General features: G+C 42.0%; 2 protein-coding genes across 9 annotated transcripts; both read right to left on the reverse strand.

Moving 5' to 3' along the window:
• Nucleotides 1-17: 17 nt before the first annotated feature.
• On the reverse strand, nt 18-15,314 carry LOC106858893 (cyclin-dependent kinase 11B). Of its 7 annotated transcripts, none has more exons than XM_088178622.1 (20): nt 15,242-15,314; nt 14,173-14,304; nt 13,421-13,536; nt 13,000-13,124; nt 12,317-12,455; nt 11,671-11,801; nt 10,446-10,568; nt 9,273-9,368; nt 9,040-9,168; nt 8,265-8,330; nt 7,598-7,767; nt 7,034-7,124; nt 6,682-6,803; nt 6,265-6,370; nt 5,636-5,757; nt 5,374-5,481; nt 4,489-4,605; nt 4,098-4,246; nt 2,882-3,071; nt 18-809 (listed from the first exon to the last, which is right to left on the reverse strand). In XM_088178622.1, exons 2-20 carry the CDS (start codon nt 14,281-14,283, stop codon nt 717-719), a joined length of 2,304 nt encoding a protein of 767 aa, XP_088034748.1. In that variant the 5' UTR covers nt 14,284-14,304; nt 15,242-15,314; the 3' UTR covers nt 18-716. The 7 variants fall into 7 exon arrangements, with proteins under 7 accessions (XP_088034748.1, XP_088034746.1, XP_088034747.1 ...); XM_088178620.1 differs by having other exon boundaries at nt 7,598-7,773; XM_088178621.1 differs by having other exon boundaries at nt 9,273-9,371.
• Nucleotides 15,315-16,340: 1,026 nt separating this feature from the next.
• Nucleotides 16,341-23,936, reverse strand: SLC35E2B (solute carrier family 35 member E2B). 2 transcript variants are annotated; one of them, XM_088178631.1, is made up of 8 exons: nt 23,607-23,936; nt 22,300-22,435; nt 21,244-21,371; nt 20,807-20,927; nt 20,438-20,491; nt 19,792-19,864; nt 19,092-19,237; nt 16,341-18,244 (listed from the first exon to the last, which is right to left on the reverse strand). In XM_088178631.1, exons 1-8 carry the CDS (start codon nt 23,794-23,796, stop codon nt 18,001-18,003), a joined length of 1,092 nt encoding a protein of 363 aa, XP_088034757.1. In that variant the 5' UTR covers nt 23,797-23,936; the 3' UTR covers nt 16,341-18,000. The 2 variants fall into 2 exon arrangements, with proteins under 2 accessions (XP_088034757.1, XP_088034756.1); XM_088178630.1 differs by lacking the exon at nt 23,607-23,936 and adding an exon at nt 23,217-23,564.

Consider the following 23,936-nt stretch of genomic DNA (forward strand, 5'->3'; position numbering starts at 1 on the left):
CAAACTTTCACAGAAAATAAAGTTTCAAGTCTCCATATTAAATCTTTTTGATTTATAAAACAATAGAGTAATTTGTTTTCCACCAGTGTAAATACATTTACAGAACAAAAATCTCTGGTCAGGAAGTATCAAACCCAGCCCAGCTCTCTCCAAGGTAACAGGACACAAACCTCAGAATTGTCATTTTTCTTTTTGCCCCAAATATATTCAAACACAAACAATTTACTTACTTAAAATAAAAAATAAACTCTCTTTGCTGTCACCAACATCCCACTTTGCTGCATGTGAAGCAATGAAATCCTTCACACTATTAAACAATTGAAAATGTATTTTAATTCTACAAATTTACAAGGAAAAAAAAAAACAAAAACCAAAACAAAACAAACTGAACAAAACAAAAAACCTAAAAATAAACCAGAAACTGTTCCAGGACTGTTATTTCAAGTTGTCCTTTGCCACAGTTTGTGATGATCCTGGGGTTTTCAGGTAACTCCAGTCCTCTAATGGAATGCAGCAGTTAAATTCCACATTGATTTATAAAACAAGAGCCTTGGAATCTGTGATAATCTTTGAGTTTTTTTCACAGGGAAAAACATCTGGTGCCCCTGATAGGGAGAACAGAACTGGGGCACTCAAATCCACTCACATGAATGGTGCTTTTTTTTTTTTTTTTGCTCTTTGGGGTTTTTTTTCCCCCTCCTTTTTCCATGTTCAGTTCAAAACTTGAGGCTGAAGCCAGGTCCTGCAGCAGATGCTCCTTGGTTTGTGGTGGTCAGGTGGAAACCTGTGTCCTTCAGATCATCATCACCCTGTGAAAACCAAGCACAGGGCATTGATCAGGGGCTGCATTTACCTCTCCAAAAATCTAAACAACAAAAACAATCAAAGTATCTCAAGATGAGAAACAAATATTTGATTTAGTGGCACCATAGGTAAGGTTGATGCTGGGTTATTCATAATTTTTAATATTGCTGTTTCAAAATTTGCCATTGCTAAAAGCAGTTTGAGTGGTCCCAGTTCCTCTACCCACTTTTGTCTGCATGAGAAAGTTAAAAAATGGGTGTAAATAAATGTAAACTTCACTTATTGAGCATCTGATCCAACACACAGTGCACATCCTCCAGGGCAGTGTTTGCACTCTGAAAAATCAAGGCTAAATAAATATTTTGTATTATTGAAACTGTAAATTGGGCACAATAGAGTACAGTGCCATTTCAGCCACACTGAGACATGGAACTGGTCATAAGAATATTCCAGAATTAGGACCCTAAGATTACATAATTATGGGACCAGCACATGAATTCCCATGGATAGACAGAACAGATATCCCAGAGAGAGAACAGCAGCCTGGCCTTTTAGGAGTTCTCCAAGACTGGAAAAAGGAATCTGTTCCTATCCCCAAGATCTGGATCATTTACCAGGCTGTGCATTTATTTCAAACCCAAATTTAACAGCTTAGCTGAAGGTGTAAAACAATGAACGTTTTCAAAAGAGAATCTTTTCTGATTCTGCACTGGGATAAACCAGACACTTATTTCTGCTTATGCCCTGAATGGTGATTCTGGGAGCAGAGCAGTGACTGGTGCTGGTGTTTGGGAAGGGGAGCTGGACCTTCCCTGCCAGTGCAGGTGAATTTTAGGATCCCAACAAAAGCCCAGCCCCAGGTGAGGCTCTGGAGCTGTGCCACACTCTCAGAATCACAAAATGAACCAGGCTGGAAAAGACCTTTGAGATCATCAAGTCCAACCTATGACCCAACACCTCCCAGTCAACCACACCACGGCACTGAGTGCCACATCCAGGCTTTGTTACAGTCCAGGGATGGTGACTCCACCCTCCCTGGGCACACAGCTCCAGTGCCCACCTCACCTGCACTGCCTTTGGGAAGGGAAGCTGGACTTTCCCTGGGCTTTGGGAAGAGAAGCTGGACTTTCCCTGCCAGTCCAAGTGAATGAATCTCAGGATCCCAACAAAAGCCCAGGACAGGCTCTGGAGCTGTGCCAAACTCAGCAGCTGTCTGTAGCCCGTTCCCAGGGCAGGCTCTGCCCTGTGCCACACTCACCAGCACTGACTTTAGGAAGGGAAACTGGACTTTTCCTTGGCAATCTCAGGTTCCCAAGCAAAGCCCAGCCCAGCCAAGCCCACCAGCTGGCTGTAGCCCAGCCCCAGGACAGGCTCTGGGGCCATGTCACACTCACAGCTGGCTGTAGCCCAGCCATGTCACACTCACCAGCTGGCTGTAGCCCATCCCAACCATGTCACACTCACAGCTGGCTGTAGCCCATCCCAACCATGTCACACTCACAGCTGGCTGTAGCCCAGCCATGTCACACTCACAGCTGGTGTAGCCCAGCCATGTCACACTCACAGCTGGCTGTAGCCCAGCCCCAGGACAGGCTCTGGGGCCATGTCACACTCACCAGCTGGCTGTAGCCCATCCCAACCATGTCACACTCACCAGCTGGCTGTAGCCCAGCCATGTCACACTCACAGCTGGCTGTAGCCCATCCCAACCATGTCACACTCACAGCTGGCTGTAGCCCAGCCATGTCACACTCACAGCTGGCTGTAGCCCAGCCGTGTCACACTCACCAGCTGGCTGTAGCCCAGCCATGTCACACTCACAGCTGGCTGTAGCCCAGCCATGTCACACTCACAGCTGGCTGTAGCCCAGCCCCAGGACAGGCTCTGGGGCCATGTCACACTCACCAGCTGGCTGTAGCCCATCCCAACCATGTCACACTCACCAGCTGGCTGTAGCCCAGCCATGTCACACTCACAGCTGGCTGTAGCCCATCCCAACCATGTCACACTCACAGCTGGCTGTAGCCCAGCCATGTCACACTCACAGCTGGCTGTAGCCCAGCCGTGTCACACTCACCAGCTGGCTGTAGCCCAGCCCTCCCTCGGGGGGCCGGGGGCTGGTGCCCCTCTTGACTCGCTGCTGCTCGCTCTTGGCCGGCCAGGTGGGGAACATGGAGGGGTCGATGGGCAGCGGGGTCTCCCGGAAGTACTCGTGCTTCAGCCCGTCCTCGGCCGTGATCCGCCGCGCGGGGTAATAGGTCAGGAAACTGCCGGCAAAAGGGAAATTTATTTCGTTTATTTCAGCCCCCAAAATCGTGACTTGCTCAGCAATGTGGATGAGGGTTTAGTGATGTTGAACACAGTTCTCCACTGGGTATTGGGGATGATTCCATTATGGTATTGGGTGTAATTCTATTAATTTGGTGTAATTCTGATAGTTGGGTTTAATTCCAGGAGCAGGTGATTCCATTATTGGTATTGGGTGTAATTCTATTAATTATTTGATATAATTCTATTAGTGGGGTGTAATTCCATGAGTAGGTATTGGGAATAATTCTGGCTTTAATTTTATTACTGGGTACTGGGTGTAATTCCATCAATTTGGTACCATTTTATTGCTGGGTACTGGGTATAATTCTAGGACTAGGTAATGGGTATAACTATTAATTTGATATAATTCTACTACTGGTATTGGGTATAATTCTATTAATTTGCTTTAATTCTATTGCTGGTATTGGGTATAATTTTACTAATTTGATTTAACTCTATGAGTGGGTATTAGGTATAATTCTAATAACTGGGTTTAATTCTATTGCTGGTATTGGATAAAATTTTATTCCTGGGTATTTGGTATAATTCTATGAATTTTGCATATTCTATGACTGGGTATTAGGTGCAATTCCATTAATTGGGTATAATTCTGTTAATGATTGCTGCCACATCACCTAACAGAACTGATTTTTTTTGCTGTCATTTATGGGACAGCAGCTAGAATTACACATCCAAGCAGCTTCTGTGGGGATCTGCTCCCAGAGGTGAAATCACTGGATACCTCAGAGCCTTGGAGAGCCAGACAAAGCTCCACAAGGATCCAGGACAATTCCATTCGAATATTTTACAATTTTTTTTTTTCTATTTCAAGAGCGATTTTAGACATTCTATTAACACACAGGTACTCCTGTAACACAGTGTAACTGCACAGCCTGGCCTTGATTTTATAAACCTTTCACAACACAGAAAATTGTCTTCCTGCCCACATATTCCCAGGGAATTCTCTGGAATTTGGCACTCACTTGTTCATCAGGTCAAAGCCCTGGTCAGAGAGCAGAGCCCCGAATCTCTTGCGTAGGTTGTTGTAGGGATATTCTGTAAAAGTCATTTTCTTCACTGCTGGCAGCTCGTTGTAACCAGGCCAGATCTTTTCACTGGGAGTACCCAGATCCTGAAAATTAAAATATCTCTTTAATAAACTCAGAAAGCAATCCTTTATTTATTCATTAGGAGTTGGGAAGTATCCAGAGAAAACAGAAACAACAAATCATGGTCCAAGCCTACTTAAAGTGTTGTAAAGCAGATTAAGTAAATTTTATTCAGGCTGAATCTCTGTTAAAGAGCATCAAGCACTACTCCCAATGTTCCTGTTTCTTAAACCAGTCAAAAATCCCAAAACATTAAAGAAATTACCTTAAAAACTTTGTTAATCTGGTCGATTTCTGACTTCCCTGGGAACAGCGGCTTCTGTGTCAGCAGCTCCCCAAAAATGCACCCCACTGACCACATGTCAATAGCTGTGGAATATTCCTGCAAAGAAGGGAAATAAAATTACACCTCAGAAAAATCAGGAAGAAAAAAATCAGGAAGATATTTTCACTGAGTTGTTTGGAGGGGCAGTGTGGGGTTTATTAGGGTTTTTTGGGGGGTTTATTGGGGTTTTTTTTTGAACAGAACCAGTCCCATAGCCAAGGGCCAGGTCTCAAGTGTATTTATTTCAAAGTTCTAATTACTGTGAATTATGAGCAATGCCAACGTAGACAATCTTTCAGGATGAAAGGTGAAAGTCTCCACACTGGTGCCTCTCTTTTCCACTCACAAACAAAGCAGCACAGTAATTCTGACAAACCAGTATTTCTTCTGGCAGGGCTCTTGCCACTGCAGCCCTACAGAACCCTGCTGATTTCACCTAAATTTCAGTTACCAGCAGGGAACATTCTAGAATAGTGCCAGTACCTTGTTCTGCTCTCAGATGTCACAGGTTTTAGGCTAATTTTAAAAGGCATTTAAAATCCAGCTGCCAAAGGTGACATTTTACCACAATCCATGAGAAATCCATCAGCACTGACCACATCAGCATTCCAAGGGACAAAAATCCATCTGTCACCCACCCACCCTCTGTCTGTCTGGGGAGGATGGAAGGGTTTGAGATGTCATTAGGAGGATTAATAGTGAATATTTAGGATTTCCCCCTATGAATCAATATACAGACCCAAGCATGCTCACACTTTGATGATGATTTATAAAACACAGTCAGGTGCAGTCACAGCTCCAGCAGCCAGAGGAACAGGAACTCACCTTTGCTCCAAGCAACAGCTCTGGAGCTCTGTACCACAGGGTCACAACCACAGGGGTGTAGGGCTTCAGGGGAGACCCATATTCCCTGGCTAACCCAAAATCTCCAACCTGAAAGGAAAATAAACAACATTTCCAGCACTGTTCATATTCACCATCACTGCCATGATGGCCATTGCACAGGCTTTGGGCACAGCTATAACTGTGGGTAATTCTGCAGCACAGAATTTGTCCTGATTTCTTCAATTTTTTTCCTAATTCTTACTTTTAAAATGCCTGAATGACTGAGCAGCAGGTTGGAAGTTTTCAAGTCTCTGTGAAGGATCCAGTTGTCGTGGAGGTGTTTGACCCCTCTCAATAACTGAATCATCAAAGTCTTCACTTCCCCTGGAATGATAAAAAAAACCCAAATTCATTGAACAAAAGAAATCTACTTTTAATTTGTGTTTTCTTTGTTTGCAAAACAGGGAAGGGGGCAAGAAGGACTGGCAAGTTAAAAGCACAGAACACCCTGCATCATAAAAATGTGTCATAGAACAGCAAAATTCATTTGGGCAGCTGGAGTTCATCCAAATTATGCTCACAAATTATTGCCTCTTATAGGAAGCAGCCAAAATTAAAGTTTCACCTCTGAACAGCCCCACACCAAACACACAAATTGGATTCATCACCAGCTATCACCACCAGGACCAGCCAACACTTTAATTTGTGTCAGGTTTTACTGAACAAACAGAAAAAGCCAGGAAGTCTCAGTTCCAAGGAACACAGGACATTCCAAAGCGACACATGGCACTGCCCAAAGCCAGCTCTCTGCTGCCAGCAGGGCCAGTTGGGCCATCTGTGTTGGCCTCTTTTCCAGCTCTGAGAATTTCAGGGCACTGTGGCAAAGAGTACCTGGCAGGAAAGGCTGTTTCATTGTTTCCATCAGGCTCTTGAGGTCGTGTTCCACATAGTTCATCACAATATAGATTTTATCCATGTTACTGCCCACAACAATCTCCTGCAACACAGAACCAGATGAGCAAAACCTGCACGTGGTGTTTAAAAAGCATCCAAACTCGATTTTAGAAATGTACTGGCAAGAGGATGGAGGCTGCCATTTGCAAAATCACTAAAAAAATATATTTTTTCTATTAAAAACCCAGCTCATTTTTGTAAAACATCACATTATGGAGACACACAGCCTTATGAGCAGCACACAACTGTTCACAGAAGCAAGGTCTGCCAGGCTTGCTGATATTTTTACATTTAAAAGCCAAGAGGAGTATTTCAAGAATTAAAGTACTTCAGACACAAAGATTGCAGCCTTACCCTGACAGTGACAATATTTAGGTGCTGTGCTTTCAGAATTGTATTTATTTCTCTCAGGGAAGTAATGGGAAAACCTTCCTTCTCCTTTTCCATTTTCAGTCGCTTCAGAGCCACGATTTCATCTACAAAGGAAACACATTTTTAATAAATCCACATTGCCAGGTCCCCCAGTGTTCTCTCACTGATTAAATATTCAATTAACTGTGTTGTTTTGCCTTGAAAATGAGCAGCTTGCTGGTAAAGAAGTATTTTAAATAGATTTTGCTCATCACTAAGAAATGCAGAATGATAATTTGCACAGAAGTGCAGCCCTATAAATACCCTGAAGGAAGTGGAGGGCACTGATACCCACCAGTCTTTTTGTCCTTTGCCCTGTACACCACACCATAGGTTCCTTCTTCAATCCTGTTCAAACACTGGAATTCCTCCACGCTGCGACATCCCTGAAAAAACACAGGACAACATTTACTCCCCCAGCATCTGGAGAAAGGTTTTGGTCTTTTAAAAGAACTTCAGCAATTTCACAGTTCAAATTTACCAGAAGAATTCAGCTATAAACCATATGAGAAAAAGGTATATCTTTGGAGGTTACTTTTCATAGAGTTTCTAAAGGAAAACTGGACACAGCCTGTGTTTCAGCAGATTAAATTATTCCATTCACTTCTGCACAGAATAATCTGAAATATCTACCACAAAGGCAAAGGTAGCAAGTCAGCACCTTTCATACAATTAATTAGTAAAAATCTGATTTTTATTAGTATTTCTACACTTTGCTGTTGGTTACAAAAAGAATAACCAGGTTCTGGTAACAGAACTCTTCTCTCACAAGGATCTATTTTCAGACAGCAATCCCAAGATAACAGCTATCAGTGATATAATTACATCCTTATCTACATTTGAGAGGGTGATCCCCTACCTGGAGTGCAGGGAGGTACTTGGGAAGCTCCTGTTTCAGCTCGATGGGGGAGGAAGCTGGAGAATCAGGAATGTATTCCCCTTCTGTCATGGCATTGGAATGAGGGGATCCCTCCCCGACCTCCTCCTCCTCCACCTCACTCCCTGCAGAATCCCGGTCAAACCTCGACTCTGGAACTGTAAAAGTCAGAATCAGTCGTGGAAAGAGGAGCTGTCTGGAGTAATTATAATTAAACTCAGCTTTAGGCAAATAAAAGTGGTCACATTAAGCACTGCATGAGAGAGGATGGTGGAGAAGCCAAATTTCTCCTCTTGGCAGAGGTGATGCTTTCAAAAATTCACCTAAAATTTCCAGTGTTAATGAAGCAGGCCAGAAAAATCAAATCTTTACACCAGAATGAAAGAAAAAACTGACCCAGGATGTCTCATTCTGATTGCAAAGCTCATTTGATGAGAGGACAGGACAAAAGAACACAAAATGAAAGAGATGGAAACATCAGCTCAGACTGATTCCCTCTAAACATAAAGCTTGGAGCAGATTTCAAGGAATTTCTGAGTTTGACATGAGAATAGCATTTCAATCTTTTAAATATTTGTAGAAATAGATTTATTTAGATGCAAAAACTCAGCCAAACACTTCTTTAAAACAGTCAGTATTTGCATTGTACCAACTGGGATGTGGTTTCCATTCTCCCGTTCCTCCTCTTCACTCATTTCCTCTTCGCTCACCTCCTCTGTAAAACAGAACAAGTTTGGTTGGAAAAATTCCACATTTCTGCACTCCTTGGGAGGCAAATCCCTGCTGGAATCCTCTCCTATCTCACCACTGTCAGGGACCAAGCATTGCTGTTTCACCTGAACAGCAAATGCTCCCAACAGGGAACACAGCTCTGACCAATTCTCTGGGAATTGGGATGTGGGCAGGTAAATTAATTCTGAGTATTTGCTTATTAACTGTAATTGATTTTACAGAAAAACACCCAGCCATCAGAGCCTGCTCTTGTGCCTTTTCTTTACTAATTAATAACAAGAACACAGACTTCTTTACTGAACTTTGTGTTATTACATTCATTCATTTGAAAAAAGACTTCAGAAATTTGCAACAGAAAATAATTCAAAATGACCAAGGCATTTGGATTTCACCACCCCCCAGAGAAGTGCAAATTGTGCTCTGCAGAGTATTTGATGTGTTACAGAACCATCTGAACTTTTGATAAAAATGGTTTTCAGGTTTCTGATCTGGCTTCTTAGATGAAGAATTGGTATTACCTCTACACAAAAGGATAGAATAGGGCTTGTACTTGGGCTTTTTTCTTTTTAGTTATCTTGACCTCAGCCTAGCCTAGACTAAGAGAAAAGGAAAATGTTCAAATAAAACAACACAGGATGAGAAAAAAAAGAAAATCACACACCCCTGTAGGCCCTGCTTGGTGATATCCTCACCTGCTGATTGCTCAGACACTTCCTCAGAATTGCTTCCTGTCTCCTCCTCCTCCTCCTCTTCCTCTCCTTCTTCCTCAGAGCCTTCACTGCTGGACTCTTCCTCCTCCTCTTCTGAGCCTGATCCAGATTCTGTTCAGGAATAATCAGGCATTTAACATTAACAGTGTTTGCTCAGCAGAGAAATTAACTACATCTGTACAATTAACTACAGCTCCTAAATTGCATTTAATCACCTGAGGAAGACTCTGCTGAGCTGGTTTTTCTCTCACTGTCACTGATGTCTTGCAAGTCTGAAAGAGGATCCCTCTCTTCTGGTTTCTCTTCTTTTACTGCTGAAACCATAAAAATTAAAAACACAATGCTAATTGAGTATCATATCCCAGCTCTGAATTCCCAGGTACCTACTTCACTTTCTGCTGGCATTAAATCAGTGCTGAACATTCAGTATTGGAAATTCAGAGCACTTAAGAAAAAATAATCATTTCACACTCTGCTCAATGACAAACAGCTTTTCTGAATCACAGTGGTGCAGGATCAACAGCCAAATACATGGAATATTGATCTGATTTTCAAACATGATGTGTTCCTAAGGTCTTCTAAGATGAATTAAAACAGGGGAAAAAAGGACCATGGTGACAACAATCACCAGGACAGGGTTTCTACACACTGGTTACTGCCAGTGATCACCATGAAAAATCCCTGGTGGTTGATTAGGCAGGAGTTTGCCAGGACTTGCTGCCTGCCTCCACCTGCAATTCCAGCTGATTCCATCCTGCTCTGAGTGGCTACACTCCTTTTCACACGTTAGCAAGGCAGACACAGAGCTTTCCTCCTTCAAACAAAGGCATTTTGATGTTACCTGTGCAAGTTTTCTACCCCCAGAACCCTCAGGTGGGATCATTTTCTGGCTTGGAAAACAAAATTCACCATCTAAGCAGAACTCTGCTTTAAGAATTTCATTTCTTCTACAAGATGACAGAATCAGAGATGCTTACATTGATCCCTGTGAGGTCACTTTTTAAAGCAGCTTAGCTCCTAACCCCAAATCCAGGGTGAGCTGGAGTAACCAATCCCTTTTTAACCTGCAGGGGAATTCAACTGCAGGGTTTTAAAAATTCAGTCAGCTGCTTCTTTCACCACTGAACGGGGTAACTCATTTGGAAACTTTTCCAATTGCTACTCCTACCCCTAAAATCCATTCCATTTGTCACTTGTGCAATTCCTGCAATACCAGCACTGCTTTAGAGAAGAGATATTTGTGACGATTCCAGACTTACGCCGCTGGGGCTGAGCTGGACAATACTTGAACTGAGCACCTGGGATGTTTGTTTGACACTAAAAATTGAACACTACCCCAAGCCCAGCTCCTGCTGTCCCCCAAGACAGTGTAGAGTGGCAGATGCTACCTGGTTTCCTGCTCTCTCCTTGCTCAAGCTTGTCTCTCTGCTGGCGCAAAGGGCTGCGACTCCAGGGTCTCATTTTTACTTTGTCTCCATATTCTTCCCTCACTGTTCTATGGTGTGCAGAAACTAGGGAAAACAAAACCACAAGAAATTGTTACATCTGCCTAATTAGAGTTGTCCTGTCTGCCACAGCCACCTGCTTTGAATGATTTTCAGTTGGTTTTTTTTTTAACAGTGTGAAGGGGAAGATTGGGAGAGGAACCTACTTAAATCTGGGAGAATGAAGGGCTTTGACTTATCTCAAATAAAATATGGATTTGTACTGCTTAGAGAAAGCTGCTGCCACGCTTAAAAACAGAAGCAAGCTGCCCTGTATGTTACACAGTAAACACCCTGCTCTAAAAGCATTAATGCCAGAGAAAGGAGTGGAAAATATGTAAAAGAATAAAACCAGCTGAGGTTTAGAAGGAGCTGACAGAACATTCAGAACAATAAAACCAATCAAATGAAAGGTTTGAGCACTATCAGCATAAAGCCAAGCACAAAAAGGAGCTGTTTGGTATGAGCTGAGCAAGAAAGAGAAAGCAAAAAACATGGTTTGTTCTGCTAGTCTTGAATGATCTTTTTCACCTGATCACAGCAATGGGCTCTGATTTTTACCTCTGAAAGCTGGGACAGAGATCCTTGAAGCAAAAATGATCTGAGCTGAGATTGTAAATACCCAACACACTGTGCAAAGAGTTCAAGTGCAGAATTTAAACTGTTCAGGCACCAGATCTTCCCACCTGACTCCCACTACAGCATTTCCCATGCCTGGAGTACTTACATGACCTCTCCCCCTCTTTGCAATTTATTCCCCCAAATCCTTAAAACATTGAATTTTGAGGATTCAACCTCTACCAAACTGAGTTAAACTCAGCCAAAGAGTTCAGAATCACAGGGACTGTGCTGGGTGCACACAGGGGCACCCCCAGAAATCTTGTTTTAGACCCACTGAGTGATCAACCTGCCAGGATATTTAAGGCAGTAACACCATCACACTGTTTTATCTCCCCATGCAAAACTTGTATTTCCTTTTCCCTCCCATGTCAAAGGCCTCCCCACTTTGGTTTTTTAATTCTAGCGCTGCTTTAAGTGACAAACACTTTTTATCCCTCCATTCCACCACCGTGTCAGTAGATAGGAAAGTGACAGTAAAAATGAAGAATATTTATGCAGAGGGAGTCACCTTCTCTCCTGGCTTCCCTCTCCTTCCTCCTCTCCTCAGCTCTCCTTTCTCTCTCCTTTTGCTCCCGTTGTTCCTTCTGCTGCTCTCGGATTTTTCTTTCCCTTTCTCTCTCGAGTTGCTCCAGACGATCTCTGGAAAAATAATTTTTATTTGTTACAAATTCAGCTCGTGAAAAGAAGGAAAACTGATTTGCAGCACCAAACCACTAAACTCAACTTCCTTATCAACACCCCCAGTTGTGCATCAGTCAAACACAAGTGAAGTTTTTCAGCTGATCCTTTAAAAAACAGGTTTAAAATACCCACACCATGAATTCTCCACCCTAGAAACATTTAGACAGAAATTAAGACAGTTCAGTTAATTAATCCCCTGATAATGTGCAAATAAAAACCTCTAAGACCATCCAATGTTTTTATTTCAGTGAACCCCTGGCAGTGAATTCACCTGGACTGTCCATGGTAACGAAGCACTTAAAAATAATGAAAGTGAAGAACACATTCCACCAGACAACACATCCCCAAGAATACAGACAAGTTTCCACTGTGGATTTTTTTTTTTTTTTTTTGGGGGGTCATTTCACAACAACAAATGCCCAGAGGAGGCAGCTGCTGCTCTCCCTCCCCAGGGGAGGGAGGGATGGATGTACCTCTCCCTCCTGGAATGCTCCCTTGCCATCTCTCTCCGTTTCTGTCTCTCCCATTCACGCCGGGCTTTATCCTGCTCTTCTCTATGTCTCTTCCTACGCTCATGCTCCCGTTCTTTCTCTTTCACTCTGGCATGTTTCCCTTGAACAAACAGAAATCAATTTCCGAGTGTTACCGCTCAAAATATTCACCAAAAGCAAAACTTAGAAGGGGTGAAACTGATGGGAACCTATTGCCATGACCTCTGTTGTTTACTTAAAAGGAAAATCCTGTTCTGAAAGGGGGCTGGAAAGTCCAAAGTCTGTAAGATCTTGCATGAGTACTTGCATTTAAGTAAAAAATGGTTGTTATTGACAGGAAGGCACTGGGAATGTCTCTAGGAAGGATTTTTTTTTAACTTGGCAGGTACAAAGATCAGAAACCTTTCACTCAGTGAAGTCAGAGAGAATCTTATCAGGCTCCAAGGAGTAAAAGTGACCTCAGTGTCCCTGTCCCCAAGTGATTTCTGTCCTCTCAACCACTTTCACACCCTTGTCATTCCCCTAAGGGCACTAAACACAGCCAAAGAAACAATAAAAATTTAAATTCCTCTGTTTTATCCCCCTGCTGTGCTCTCTTTAATCTGAGTTATTGTTATTTACAGCACTCCCAGAAAGCAGAAGCTCCCACGAGTGGCAAGAAGCACCTTCTGCAGAATGGCTCCGGTGCCTGCGCTTCTCTTTCCTCTTCTCATCTTTCCTGTGATGGGTTTTTTCTTTCCGGGACATCTGCTGGGGTGGTTTGATAGCCAAGGAATCATCTTCTTCTCCTCTGAAAGGCAGGACAGGAAGAAACTCAGGGAGGTGACAGGAAATCCAAAGATTTCCTTGGTTTGAAAAAAATTCTCATTTTGTGTTGGATTTCCACAAGAAGCCAAAATCAAAACTGGAACACAACGCTGTTAAATCTTAACCAGTGCTTCAAAAAGTTACCCTGGTGTGCTCTATAAAAAAGATTTCCACTTCTGCACACTACAAAAATTAGATTTTTCCCTTCAGATATTTGAAACCCTTGTTTCAGGACGTTGAAAGGTTAATTTTTTTTTCTTTTTATTTCCTCATTCTTACCTGTCTTCCATGGAGTCTTCCCTCCTGTAAGGTGAGTTCCTGATGGTGATTTCCATGCGATGGTCTCTCAGCTCCCCCTCTTCAAGAGAATCCCTCTTGGAATCCCTGTCATCTGACTGAGGAGAGGGGAAAATTCCATTTATTTGTATGGCTCAAAATGAAAAAAAAAAAAAAAAAAATCAAATATTTACTGAAGTCTTCCATTGCTGGCTCAAAGAATCAGCCTGGATTGGCCACCCCTGTAAAATCCACTGATTTATGACAATGATTATGATTTATGATTTTTGAGTGCAATTAAGAGCTGAAGTGCATTAATTTGACAGAATTAGACAAAATTAAACACTGAGGAGGATTGTAGTAACTACTGCATGGATTTTTTTTCTGCAATAATTATTTTGTACACAGCTGTACAAAAACAAACAGCAACATCAAAGTGATTCCAAATCAATTATTTTAACCCATTCTTCTATAAAATCTTTAAAAGTTGTTCCTTGAACTGCAAGTCCCAGTTGATTGCATTAATTTATTTATCTTTTCTGACCAATAACTATAGCAAAGCACAGCATATAATGCAAGACCAATGAAATCTTCACAAAGCATCATATTTTTGTTAAACTTTGGACCACACAGAAAAGAATTCAGCTGACAGAGCATGAGAAAATCAGGATACAGGCATTGCAACCCATTAAAATGCAGTTTTCTGTTAATAAAACAAAAAATTTCATTAAAATGAATCCCAAAGGGCAGCTTACATTTTTCATACGTTTGATCTCTGCCTTCTCCTCTTGCTCCTTCCTTCGCTTCTTCTCCTGGAGAATCTCATCTAAAGTTTTCACTTTCCAAGAATCCTTTTCATCACCCATTTGAGTTTAAAAAAACACCCTCTGTAAAAGAAGGAGGGGTTGAAAAATCCCACAAATAAATCTGTTTTACACCCATTTTTTTTCAAAGCAAACATTTAATGTTCTATTTTTGAGCAAAGCCATGCTGGAGTGGATTTATGGTGAACCAGAAATGTTTGTTTTAAACCCAAAGGAAAGATTCTGCTAAGAACTCAGGGAGCTGCTGGAGGGCACAGAAAACAGAGTTTATGGCCAAAGTTTGGTGCCACACATTTATTAAATGACCTGAGACCTCGGGGGAGTTAAGAAAGCTTGGGGAAATAGGACATGAGGAACGCAGAATTTATGGGAGATCTGACAGAACTCCTGAGATAAGGAAGAAAATAATGAAGAAAATTCAGTAACTGTGCTGAAATCAGCTGTCACTGAGGAAAAGGAAATTCCAGCACGACCACCAACCAAGAAACAAAAAACACTGAGCATGGCACTAATTAGCACCAGAAGAGGAAAAATAATTAACCGACAGAAAACAGAATATTAATTAACAAGAGAACTACGACGCTTATAGCCAACGAGCACTAACTCCTTGGTTTACCGAAATGACAAACAGCAAAAATTTGACAATTCAGAGTTTGAATTGCGGAACACTCCGAGCACCCAACTCTGAGCTAACCCATCGCCGTGTCCCTCTCGTGTGGCGCTCCCGCTTTGTCGCACCCCGCGGAACGGAGCCGATTTTGGCGGCCAAGCCCAGCCCTGGCCCGGGGGAACGGAGCAAAGAGCCCCGCGGCCCTCACGGAGCGCCGCCACCCGCGGGCCCGCCCGGGGCCTCCAGCGGGGCCGCTCCGCCAGCCGCCCTCAGCGCTGGGGCTCCCCCATAACCCCGAGAGTCTCCTCGGTGTCCCCTCAGCCCCCGGTGTCCCCTCAGAGCCCTCGGTGTCCCCTCAGAGCCCCCCGCGCTCCCCCCGGCCCCGCTCACCGCCGCCGCCACCGGGGACTGGGGGAGCCGCGCGCGAGTCACGCGTCACTTCCGGCCGCCGCCGCGCCCCGATGACGTCAGCACCGCCTGACGGCGCGCTAATTAACGAAAGGCGTTAATGAGCCGTTAATTGAGCCTGCCCCAGCTACAGGAGTATTAATTAACCTCCAGGCTGGGCCTGTTCAGCAATAAAGCCAGCGAAGAGCCGGCAGGGGTGGCAATGGAGGCGTTGTCACCACAGGGCCGCCGTTAATTGCAATTAAAGTGTGGAGTTTGATTGAATAACATGGAACTGAGGGAGAGTGGGCAGGGTAAAGATCCCTAATTATCCATCCCCCATCGGATACATGACAATATAATGTCATATAATAGGAAATAATGACAATTTAGAAACACAAGGAGTGCTGTAACACTTTGAACCAGCACCTCAGGAATTCATATTTAAGGAAGATCTGCTCTGAGTGTACTGAAAAATGTAAAATAAATTTGCAGAGCTCGTCCTCATCACAGGTACCTGAGTGTGGCCGGCAGAAATGCAGTGAAACTCTAAAATATTCCCAAAAAAATGAATTTTCTGGGCAGCACTGCTTCTGTCACAGCACAGGATGGAGCTGGGGTGTGACAAACAAAGAGCAAAAAACCCCTTGTTTACACAAGAGAAAAAGAGATTTATATATGGTCTGACTGGAGAATAAAAAGGTTTTATGAGTGGACAGCCACGAGGTTGGTTTGTTTAATTTAAGGAGAGCAAAGGCTGAAAAGAGGACAAATGAAAATACACGAGATGAAGACTGGAACCAAGCCCAGCAGGACAGGGGGGTTGTGCTGCCCCCCATGAGCTTTTCCAAGGGTTCCAATCCCATTCCCAAATCCTCCCCAGGGCTCTGTTTGGTCACAAAAAAAAGCCAAAAACCTGCTGGGTTTTAAAATGAACCTCAAGCAGCTGCTTGGTGGGATTTATACAAGAGAAAAGCTGGGATTTCTGTACCTTAAAGCAGAAATATGACACAAACCACACCTTTTTTTTTTTTTTTTTTTTTTGTAGTTGTACTTTCAAAAATCTTGGTGTATTTGGCAGAAAACAAACAACCCACAGAGCTCCACGCCACAGTCCACAGCTTTTATAAAAGTGACAGAAGTACAAAAAGAAAACAAAATACCACAGATATATATCACATACACAAGGATGAAAAAATTGGCATTTCCCTCCCTCAGATCTTTGGGGAATCTGCCCCAGGCAGCCACTCAGGTGTGGAAATGCAATCACAAGTGGAAATGTAATTTTACAGGAATTCCAGTGGTAACTTCCTGTTAAAGACCACTATAGATCCATGCTCGAGGAGTAGCAATTATTAAAATCCACTCATTTTCATTTCAGTTTTGTTCCCAAAACGTCCACGTGAATGTTTTTGTAGCTACATGTGCGGTTTTTTTTTTTTTTGCCAAAACTATTGACTGTTCTTGAGAATTTTGAAAAGGAAAGTTAACTTTTAATCTTTCATCTACCACAAAAACAAATTTCCTTTAAAAAAAAAGGAAACTTATGAGCAGCAGAAATAAAGATTTGCCTCAGTTTATGGTCAATATTCCCCCCATCTGTCACAGATGCCTCTGAGATTTCTTTACATAACCAGAAATTAGATATTTTACACACAGGTCAGACTCATAACCCTGAGTTTCTAAAAGGCAGCCTTTTGTTGCACTCTTAGAGATAATATAAAAAAAAAAAGTCAATTTTTTTTCCTCATGCATAATAAAATGAAATTAAAACAACAAAATGGTTTCTTACAGAAATACTGAGATCCTGCTTCCTTTGTCACCACAATTTTCAGTGTTTTTTTTTTTTTTTACCTCCAAGCAGCTACAAGTATTGAATTAACATTCCATTTACACAGGGTATGTGTGTGAATACTTGCATTTCGGTTTTGTCAATAAATTATCAGAATAAGATATTTCCACGTTATATTTTAGGAGGAAAACCACTACAAATCCTGGATTTGTAGTCAGCAGTAGGTGCTCACCACAGCTCACTTCCCATAGTTTGCTTCAACCAAACCTATAAAGTTGTTTTTTGGGAGAGCAGGGTGAGAATTCTAATCTCTCTTAGAATTATGGAATATCCTGAGTGGGAGGGGACCCCCACAAGGATCATCCAAGTCCAACTCCTGCCCTGCACAGACACCCCAACATCCCATCTTGTGCTGTCCCAATGTTCCTGGAGCTCTGGCAGGTTTTGGGGGCCCCAAAAGCCCTCAAGGCTCGAGGTGAGGCCACCCCAGGGCAGAGCAGAGTGGGACAATCCCCTCCTTGGACCTCTTCCATCTCTACACCACACAAGGAATGCTGGAGGATGCAGGAAATGCAGAGCAACAACCAGGAATTCCCACGAGGCACCAATTCCATCCCTCTGCCAGCAGAATTCAGTGGTGGGGTCACATTTTCACATTATTTGGATGGGGAGGGACACAGGAATTGTTTTCCCACAAGACACCAAAGTTCTTCCACCAACACAGGCTTGGACATGACTTGTAGTCGAGGAAAGACAACAAAGCCCACATTTACCACATTCCATCCTCTCTTTGAGGCATCAGATTCCCAAGGCTTTGCTGGATCCTTCCCAGCTCCTTCCTGCTTCAAGACTTGGGCAAGACCTGCCAGGACCTCAAAGGAACCAAAGGAACTCAAAGGAACCAAAGGAACCAGCACATCCAGGAGGGTTTCCTTGGAGCCACGCTGGGCTGGCAGGATGAAGAGCCCCATTAATCATAGGGTTCCAAATCCTTGGGGATCAGGGGCTCGGTGTCCTCGGTGGGTCCTGGCAGGGGCTGTGGGGCCATGGCCAGGCTGTGCAGGGTCTCCTGCTGGTGCTGCTTGGCTTTGTTGTAGAGCAGGACCCCCACGGTGACCAGGACGGTGCCCACGGCTGACAGGCTGGTGATCTTGTTCCCGAACACGATGATGCTGAGCCAGATGGACAGGGCGTGTTTGACTGTGCTGGCAACGCTGCAGACAACGGCAGGACGTCAGGGACAGCGGGGGACAGCAGGGACAGCGGGGACAGGAGGGGACAGCGGGGACAGTGGGGGACAACAGGGACGTCAGGGACAGCAGGGGACAGCAGGGACAGCAGGGACAGTGGGGGACATGAGAGACAGCAGGGGACAGCAAAGACAGTGGGGACAAGGGGGACATGAGGGACAGCAGGGGACAGCAAAGACAGTGGGGACAAGGGGGACATGAGGGACATCGGGGACATGAGGGACAAGGGGGACAGTGGGGACATGAGGGACAAGGGGGACAGTGGGGACATGAGGGACATGAGGGACAAGGGGGACAACAGGGACAGCAAAGACAGTGGGGACAACAGGGGACAATGGGGACAACAGGGGACATCAGGGGACAGTTTTTTAAACACCATCTCAAATTCCACTTCCAGCCTCATCCATCCTATGATTTACCTCATCCATTTCTTTGCAAATACCTTTAGTTTTCCTTTTTTTTAAAATGCCACCTCAAATTCCACTTCCAGCCCCAACCATTCTGTGATTTTCCTCATTCACCACCTTTACTGCCTGGCTCTCAAGCAGAAATACTGAGCAGGTAAAAAAAGAATAAAAAATAATGTTCCTGACAAAAAAAAAATAGTGTAACCAAAAAATTATAAAATGGTGTTTCTGACAAAAAAAAGGTAAGATAGTGTTCCTGAAAAGGAATATAAAATAGTGTTCCTGACAAAAGAATATAAAATAATGTTCATGACCAAAAAAATATAAAATATTGTTTCCACATCAAAAATACAAAACATTGTCCCTGATCAAAAAATAGAAAATAATTTTCCTGAGGGTTTTACCTGAAAGTCACAGGAGAAATTTTCCCCATCAAGGCATAGGCTGTGACACTCTGCAGGTGGAACAGGACTCCATCTATCAGGAGGAGAATGACAATATCCTGGTTGTAGCTGAAGCTCCTCCCACTTTTCCCAATCACAGGCACGTCCTAAATGGCAAAAAAAAAAAAAAAAAAAGGAATTTAAAGGTTTAATTCATGAGAGAAAAATCGAGGTGATTTTTCCACCCAACTGGTAGAAGCAGAGTTTTATATTGAAATTTTAACCCAACAAAATCTAAAATATACAAGACATTTAGATCTTGTAATTTTTTTCTCAAAAAAAAAAAATTGCTTTCAGAGAGTTAATATTCCTGTACACCACACAAGTACCAACAGAAAGTTAACAAATATTCCAGATTTTGTTTGCAAATCTTTATCTCAAACCTCAAATGCACTGAGACAAAATCATGACTTGAACTCAAAAATCCCGAGAATAAACTCAGGCTTTTTGGATTAATTCATGTCTATATTAAATGATTTCTTTTACAATTTTCTCTTTTTTAATCCCACAGTCTCTTGCTAACATTGGGAGAATTGTATTTCAGGCTGATTTTAAAAAATGGAAAAGATAAAAGGTAAAATTTAAGATTAACTTTTGTCGCACATTTGCTCACAATTAAATAAAACCTCCTAAATTAATTAAAATAACAAATTCCAATTACCATGAAAAATATCCAAGCTGGAATAAGCATAACCACAGCAGCAGCACTTGTGTAGAACTGAAGCTCTGGGGCTCTACAAAGGAGAAAAAAAAAATTCAAATTATTTCAAATTTCCTTTTTCAAAGCAAAGACAGAGGTTTGCTCTCAGGGACTGAAGCTAAAAGGCACAAAAATCAAAAGTAGCTTTTTCGGTAAAATACAAATATATTATTAAAGGTTTTTTTTAGCACAAGACTTGTCTCTTGGTTTAAGTTTCAGAGTTTAAAAGTTGTTTTCTACACACCCAGCAATGTTAAGGATAGTTCCTGATTGCAGAGTAAGGAATGATTGCTGTGAAAATATTTTTTATTAATATTTTCATAATCATATTCACAAAACAGTTATATTAAATAAATATTTTATAAATATATAATTATACAAACCTATATAATTAGATAAATATGTAAATATTGATATAATTTTTTAAGTATTTATTTCTTGGAGTTGTAGCTGATTATGAAACTTGCAATGGGAGCTCAGGGGAATTTTCTTACCCTGATAAAATGATAGAAGTGATCAGATTTACACCTTCTGGTGCAATATAATGCTAAATATTTACTTTCTTCAGCCCTAATATAACCAAACCTGAAATTTTTTGAATACTTACGAAAATCTGTATTTATCTCCACTGAGTAGTTTTTTGGAAAAGACGTTTTGCAAACTAGAGAAGAAAAATGAAATAAAAAAAAATTTAAAACCACCATTTAGCTGTATTTTAGTTAGGACAAATCAATCAATCAATCAATCAGGTGGATAAATGTTTTCTATAATACAGAAAGGAGTTTGGTCTAATGAAGTTTTATTATTTAATCTCGATAATGCCGTTAGATACGAAAACGAATTATTTGTTAAAAAATTCATTTTCAATACCAACATTTCAATGCACTGTACAGAATTAACCATGTGAAACCATTTCCTTTCATCTCCCAATGCCACGAATTGCTTTTGCCAGCCCCAGAGCCCTGGTGGTGCTCACCAGTCCATGATGTTGGTGGACAGAGCTGCAGAGAAGCCCAGGATGTTGAAGCTGATTTCAGTGGCAGTGCACAGAGCCAGCCCTCCCATCACAGGGATCAGGGAGAGATTCACCAGCAATCCTGCACAGCAAAAAAAAGGCCAATCTCACTCTAAGTGCTGCATTTTTTTTCCATGTGTTCCACTCTGAATTTTGAGAGAATTTGAAATTCTGAACAGTAATTAAAAAAAGATCACACTGAACTTCAGTTATTTAAAGCCACAATAATTTCTTGATAGAAAAATAACAAAAATCCCCTTACACCAAAACCCTTTTAATTCTACAAACTCATTGTGTTCACACTGATTCCTCCAGCTGCATTTACTATATTTTAGTGGTCATTTTTTGACAGTGGCCATTAAAAAAAGAAAGGAATTAAATCTCATTTCAGGACTCACCAGTGTATTCCCCCAAAATCATCCTGGACATGATGACAGTGAAAATAGGAGCAGAGCTTTTTACAGTTTCTGCAAATGAAACTGCCACATTCTTCAGGCTGACCAGGCCCAGGACCACTGTTGCAAATCTGCAGCAGAAAAAAAAAAAAAAAAAATCACAAGAAAATAATTTTAAAAATGAAGGAATTAATTAGTGCACCAGAAGAAATTAAAATAATGCTTCAAGAGCTACTCTTAGACACACAAAATAAAAAGAACTGCACTGTGATTTCTTCTGCACCTGCAAGGTCAGATCTATTTATTTTAGCTTTGGCTTAAACATTATTTATTTCAAGCAAATAAAGGCACCCTTGGGCAACTGTGGAATGTCTTTGGCTGCAGAGTGGATTTCCAGAAAGCAAATTTATTTTTTAACACACTCCAAGTTTCAAGTGACCAATTTTAAGCCAAAGTTTTCAACAGGCTCAGTTAGAAAAGTGAAAATCTTCTGAGAAACAGTAATTCACCAAGGAAACTTCAGCTGCAGTTATCCATCTTTAGTGTAAATTAGATATGCCACACAATTACCACAGCTTAAACTCTGAAATTAATTGAATTTATCACTTATTTGATTTTCTTTATCAGTTTTACAGGGTAGAGGAAACAAAACCAGGCATTCTTATTCCCTCCTCCACCACACACTGACACAATCCCAGCACTCAGCAAATATTTACTTTTCAAAAGATAAATTTTAATAGCCTGGATCAGTTTTGAGCAAAAGGTTGGTAAATATTAATGCACTAAACAAACATCAGCCTCAAAAGAGAGCAGGAAGAAAGTAAATAGAGAGAGAAGTGAGCTCTGAAAAAATGTAAATGTGATGGGAAGGCCAAAAAATTGACAGCTGGGAAAACGAACAACACCAAATAAAAAATAAAATTATCCTGGGATATTTGTTGGGGGGTGGGGAAAAAGGTGAATTTCCAAACACTTCATCAAGAATAAAAAGGCTTGAAAACACAACTTTGGTTTGGAAAACCACAAATATTAGCAAAGACAGTGCAGGAAAACTTTTACCTCATTAATCCAACAAAGAGCATGATCATGATGAAATTGGGGGGGTAGGAGATTCGAGTTTTGTGCTGGTACAGACAGCACGGGACAAACATCTTGATGCAGCCAATGAAGGTGGTGGAAAGCATTTGAACAGCACCTAAAAGAGGATCAGAGAGGGCAAATAAAGTCACATCAGAAGCTGGGACACAACAAATCCATTTTCATGAGAAAATTCTTTGCACAAACATCACTGCGGTGTTTTTTGGCAGGTTGTGGATATTTTATATATTGTCACAAAAGTCCTTTGCTTCTATATCTAAGCAAGGCAGCACGATAAACCAAATTATTATAAACCTGGTTCACACATAAATGGCCCTTTCTTACCCCTTAAAAAGAAAAACAACAAAAAAAAGAAATAAAAGAACTAAATTAGGTAACAGAGATCACCAAAGGCAACTCTTGCACTGCACAGCTCTGGAGGACATCAACAACTCAAAATTTTACTTTTTGTTAAATCCTCCAGCACAGAAAACAAAAAAATTACTTTTTTTCCCCCCCTTAAACCTCTTCTATGAGCAAAATTTCATCTTTCAGCAAGTGGAGGAAAGGACAGTGTCAGAAACCACTTCAAAGGCCAAATTCCCAGCCCCAAGATCCCTCCCCACACCTTCCAAACCAAGCATTTTGCACTTCAAGTAAATCATTCCCTCCCTCAGCTTTATATGGGATGATCTGGGATTATCAATCAGAGGATCAGGGAATATCCTGAGCTGGAAGGGACCCACAGGGATCATCCAGCCCAACTCTTATCCCTGCACAGACACTCCAACAAGCCCACTCTGTGCCTGGCAGCATTATTCAAAAATTCTGGCAGCTTTTGGGGCTCCCTTTCCAATAAAATCAATCAATCTCCCTAGAATTGAGGAAAAGCAGGGTACCAAGCATGCTGGGCTCTCCCTCCAGCAAGGACAGAATGTATTTGTTAAGGAACAGAGTGCAAAAGCTGAAGAAAAACCACAGAGTGAGGTAGATGAGGGCGTGGGAATTCCAGATGCCCAGGTCAGACTCGATGACCGTGGTCTCTGTGATTGTGATTTTCAGCACATTCTCCTCTGGCAAACTGTCACTGCGAGCAATCACGAATTTCTCACTCCTGTTAGCAAAGAGTGAGCCCAGCTGGAACAGGGATTTTCCTTTTGGCTTCTCCTCCAGCTGGGGAGGACTCGGGGTCTCCGGGCTCGGTGAGTTTGTCACGGCTGACATGGTGGAAAAAAAAAAAAAAAAAAAAAAAAAAAGAATATTTGTCCTTCACACAAAGCAACACTGACACAGCACTTGTCCAAACAAAAATGTCCTGTGCTTAATTAATGCTTCATCTCCCAGGGGCCTGGAAAACTGGGCTTGGTCCCACAAAGAACATCTTGCAGGAATATGAACTCCACGTGCTTCTTCATGTGGGCTGCTCCATGTTTTCTGCCTAAGAGGGGAAAGAAGGGAAAAAAAAAACATTTGTGACATTTTACATCCCTAATGCAGCAAAGACAGCACATTTCACCTGCTACTTTATCTTTATGAAAGATAAAGAGACCTTCAGGCTGGATTTTGAACTCCTGGTGTCTTCATGCCAAGATAAAGCAACAAGAACTTATCTTAGGGAG

This window comes from Sturnus vulgaris, chromosome 25 (assembly GCF_052056855.1).
Source record: "Sturnus vulgaris isolate bStuVul1 chromosome 25, bStuVul1.hap1, whole genome shotgun sequence".
NCBI classification, from domain to species: Eukaryota; Metazoa; Chordata; class Aves; order Passeriformes; family Sturnidae; genus Sturnus; species Sturnus vulgaris.

What these genes read in the sequence shown, in the direction of transcription:
- LOC106858893 (XM_088178619.1), bottom strand. Translation starts at nt 14,283, where the DNA reads ATGGGTGATGAAAAGGATTCTTGGAAAGTGAAAACTTTAGATGAGATT. An exon ending in GAAGACTCCATGGAAGACAG is followed by an intron (nt 13,125 to 13,420) that starts GTAAGAATGAGG and finishes CCTGCCTTTCAG; the next exon opens with AGGAGAAGAAGATGATTCCT. An exon ending in GGCAAAGGACAAAAAGACTG is followed by an intron (nt 6,804 to 7,033) that starts GTGGGTATCAGT and finishes TTTCCTTTGTAG; the next exon opens with ATGAAATCGTGGCTCTGAAG.
- SLC35E2B (XM_088178630.1), bottom strand. Translation starts at nt 23,541, where the DNA reads ATGTCAGCCGTGACAAACTCACCGAGCCCGGAGACCCCGAGTCCTCCC. An exon ending in TCCACCAACATCATGGACTG is followed by an intron (nt 20,492 to 20,806) that starts GTGAGCACCACC and finishes TTTCTTCTCTAG; the next exon opens with TTTGCAAAACGTCTTTTCCA. An exon ending in CAGCTTGGATATTTTTCATG is followed by an intron (nt 19,238 to 19,791) that starts GTAATTGGAATT and finishes TTTGCCATTTAG; the next exon opens with GACGTGCCTGTGATTGGGAA.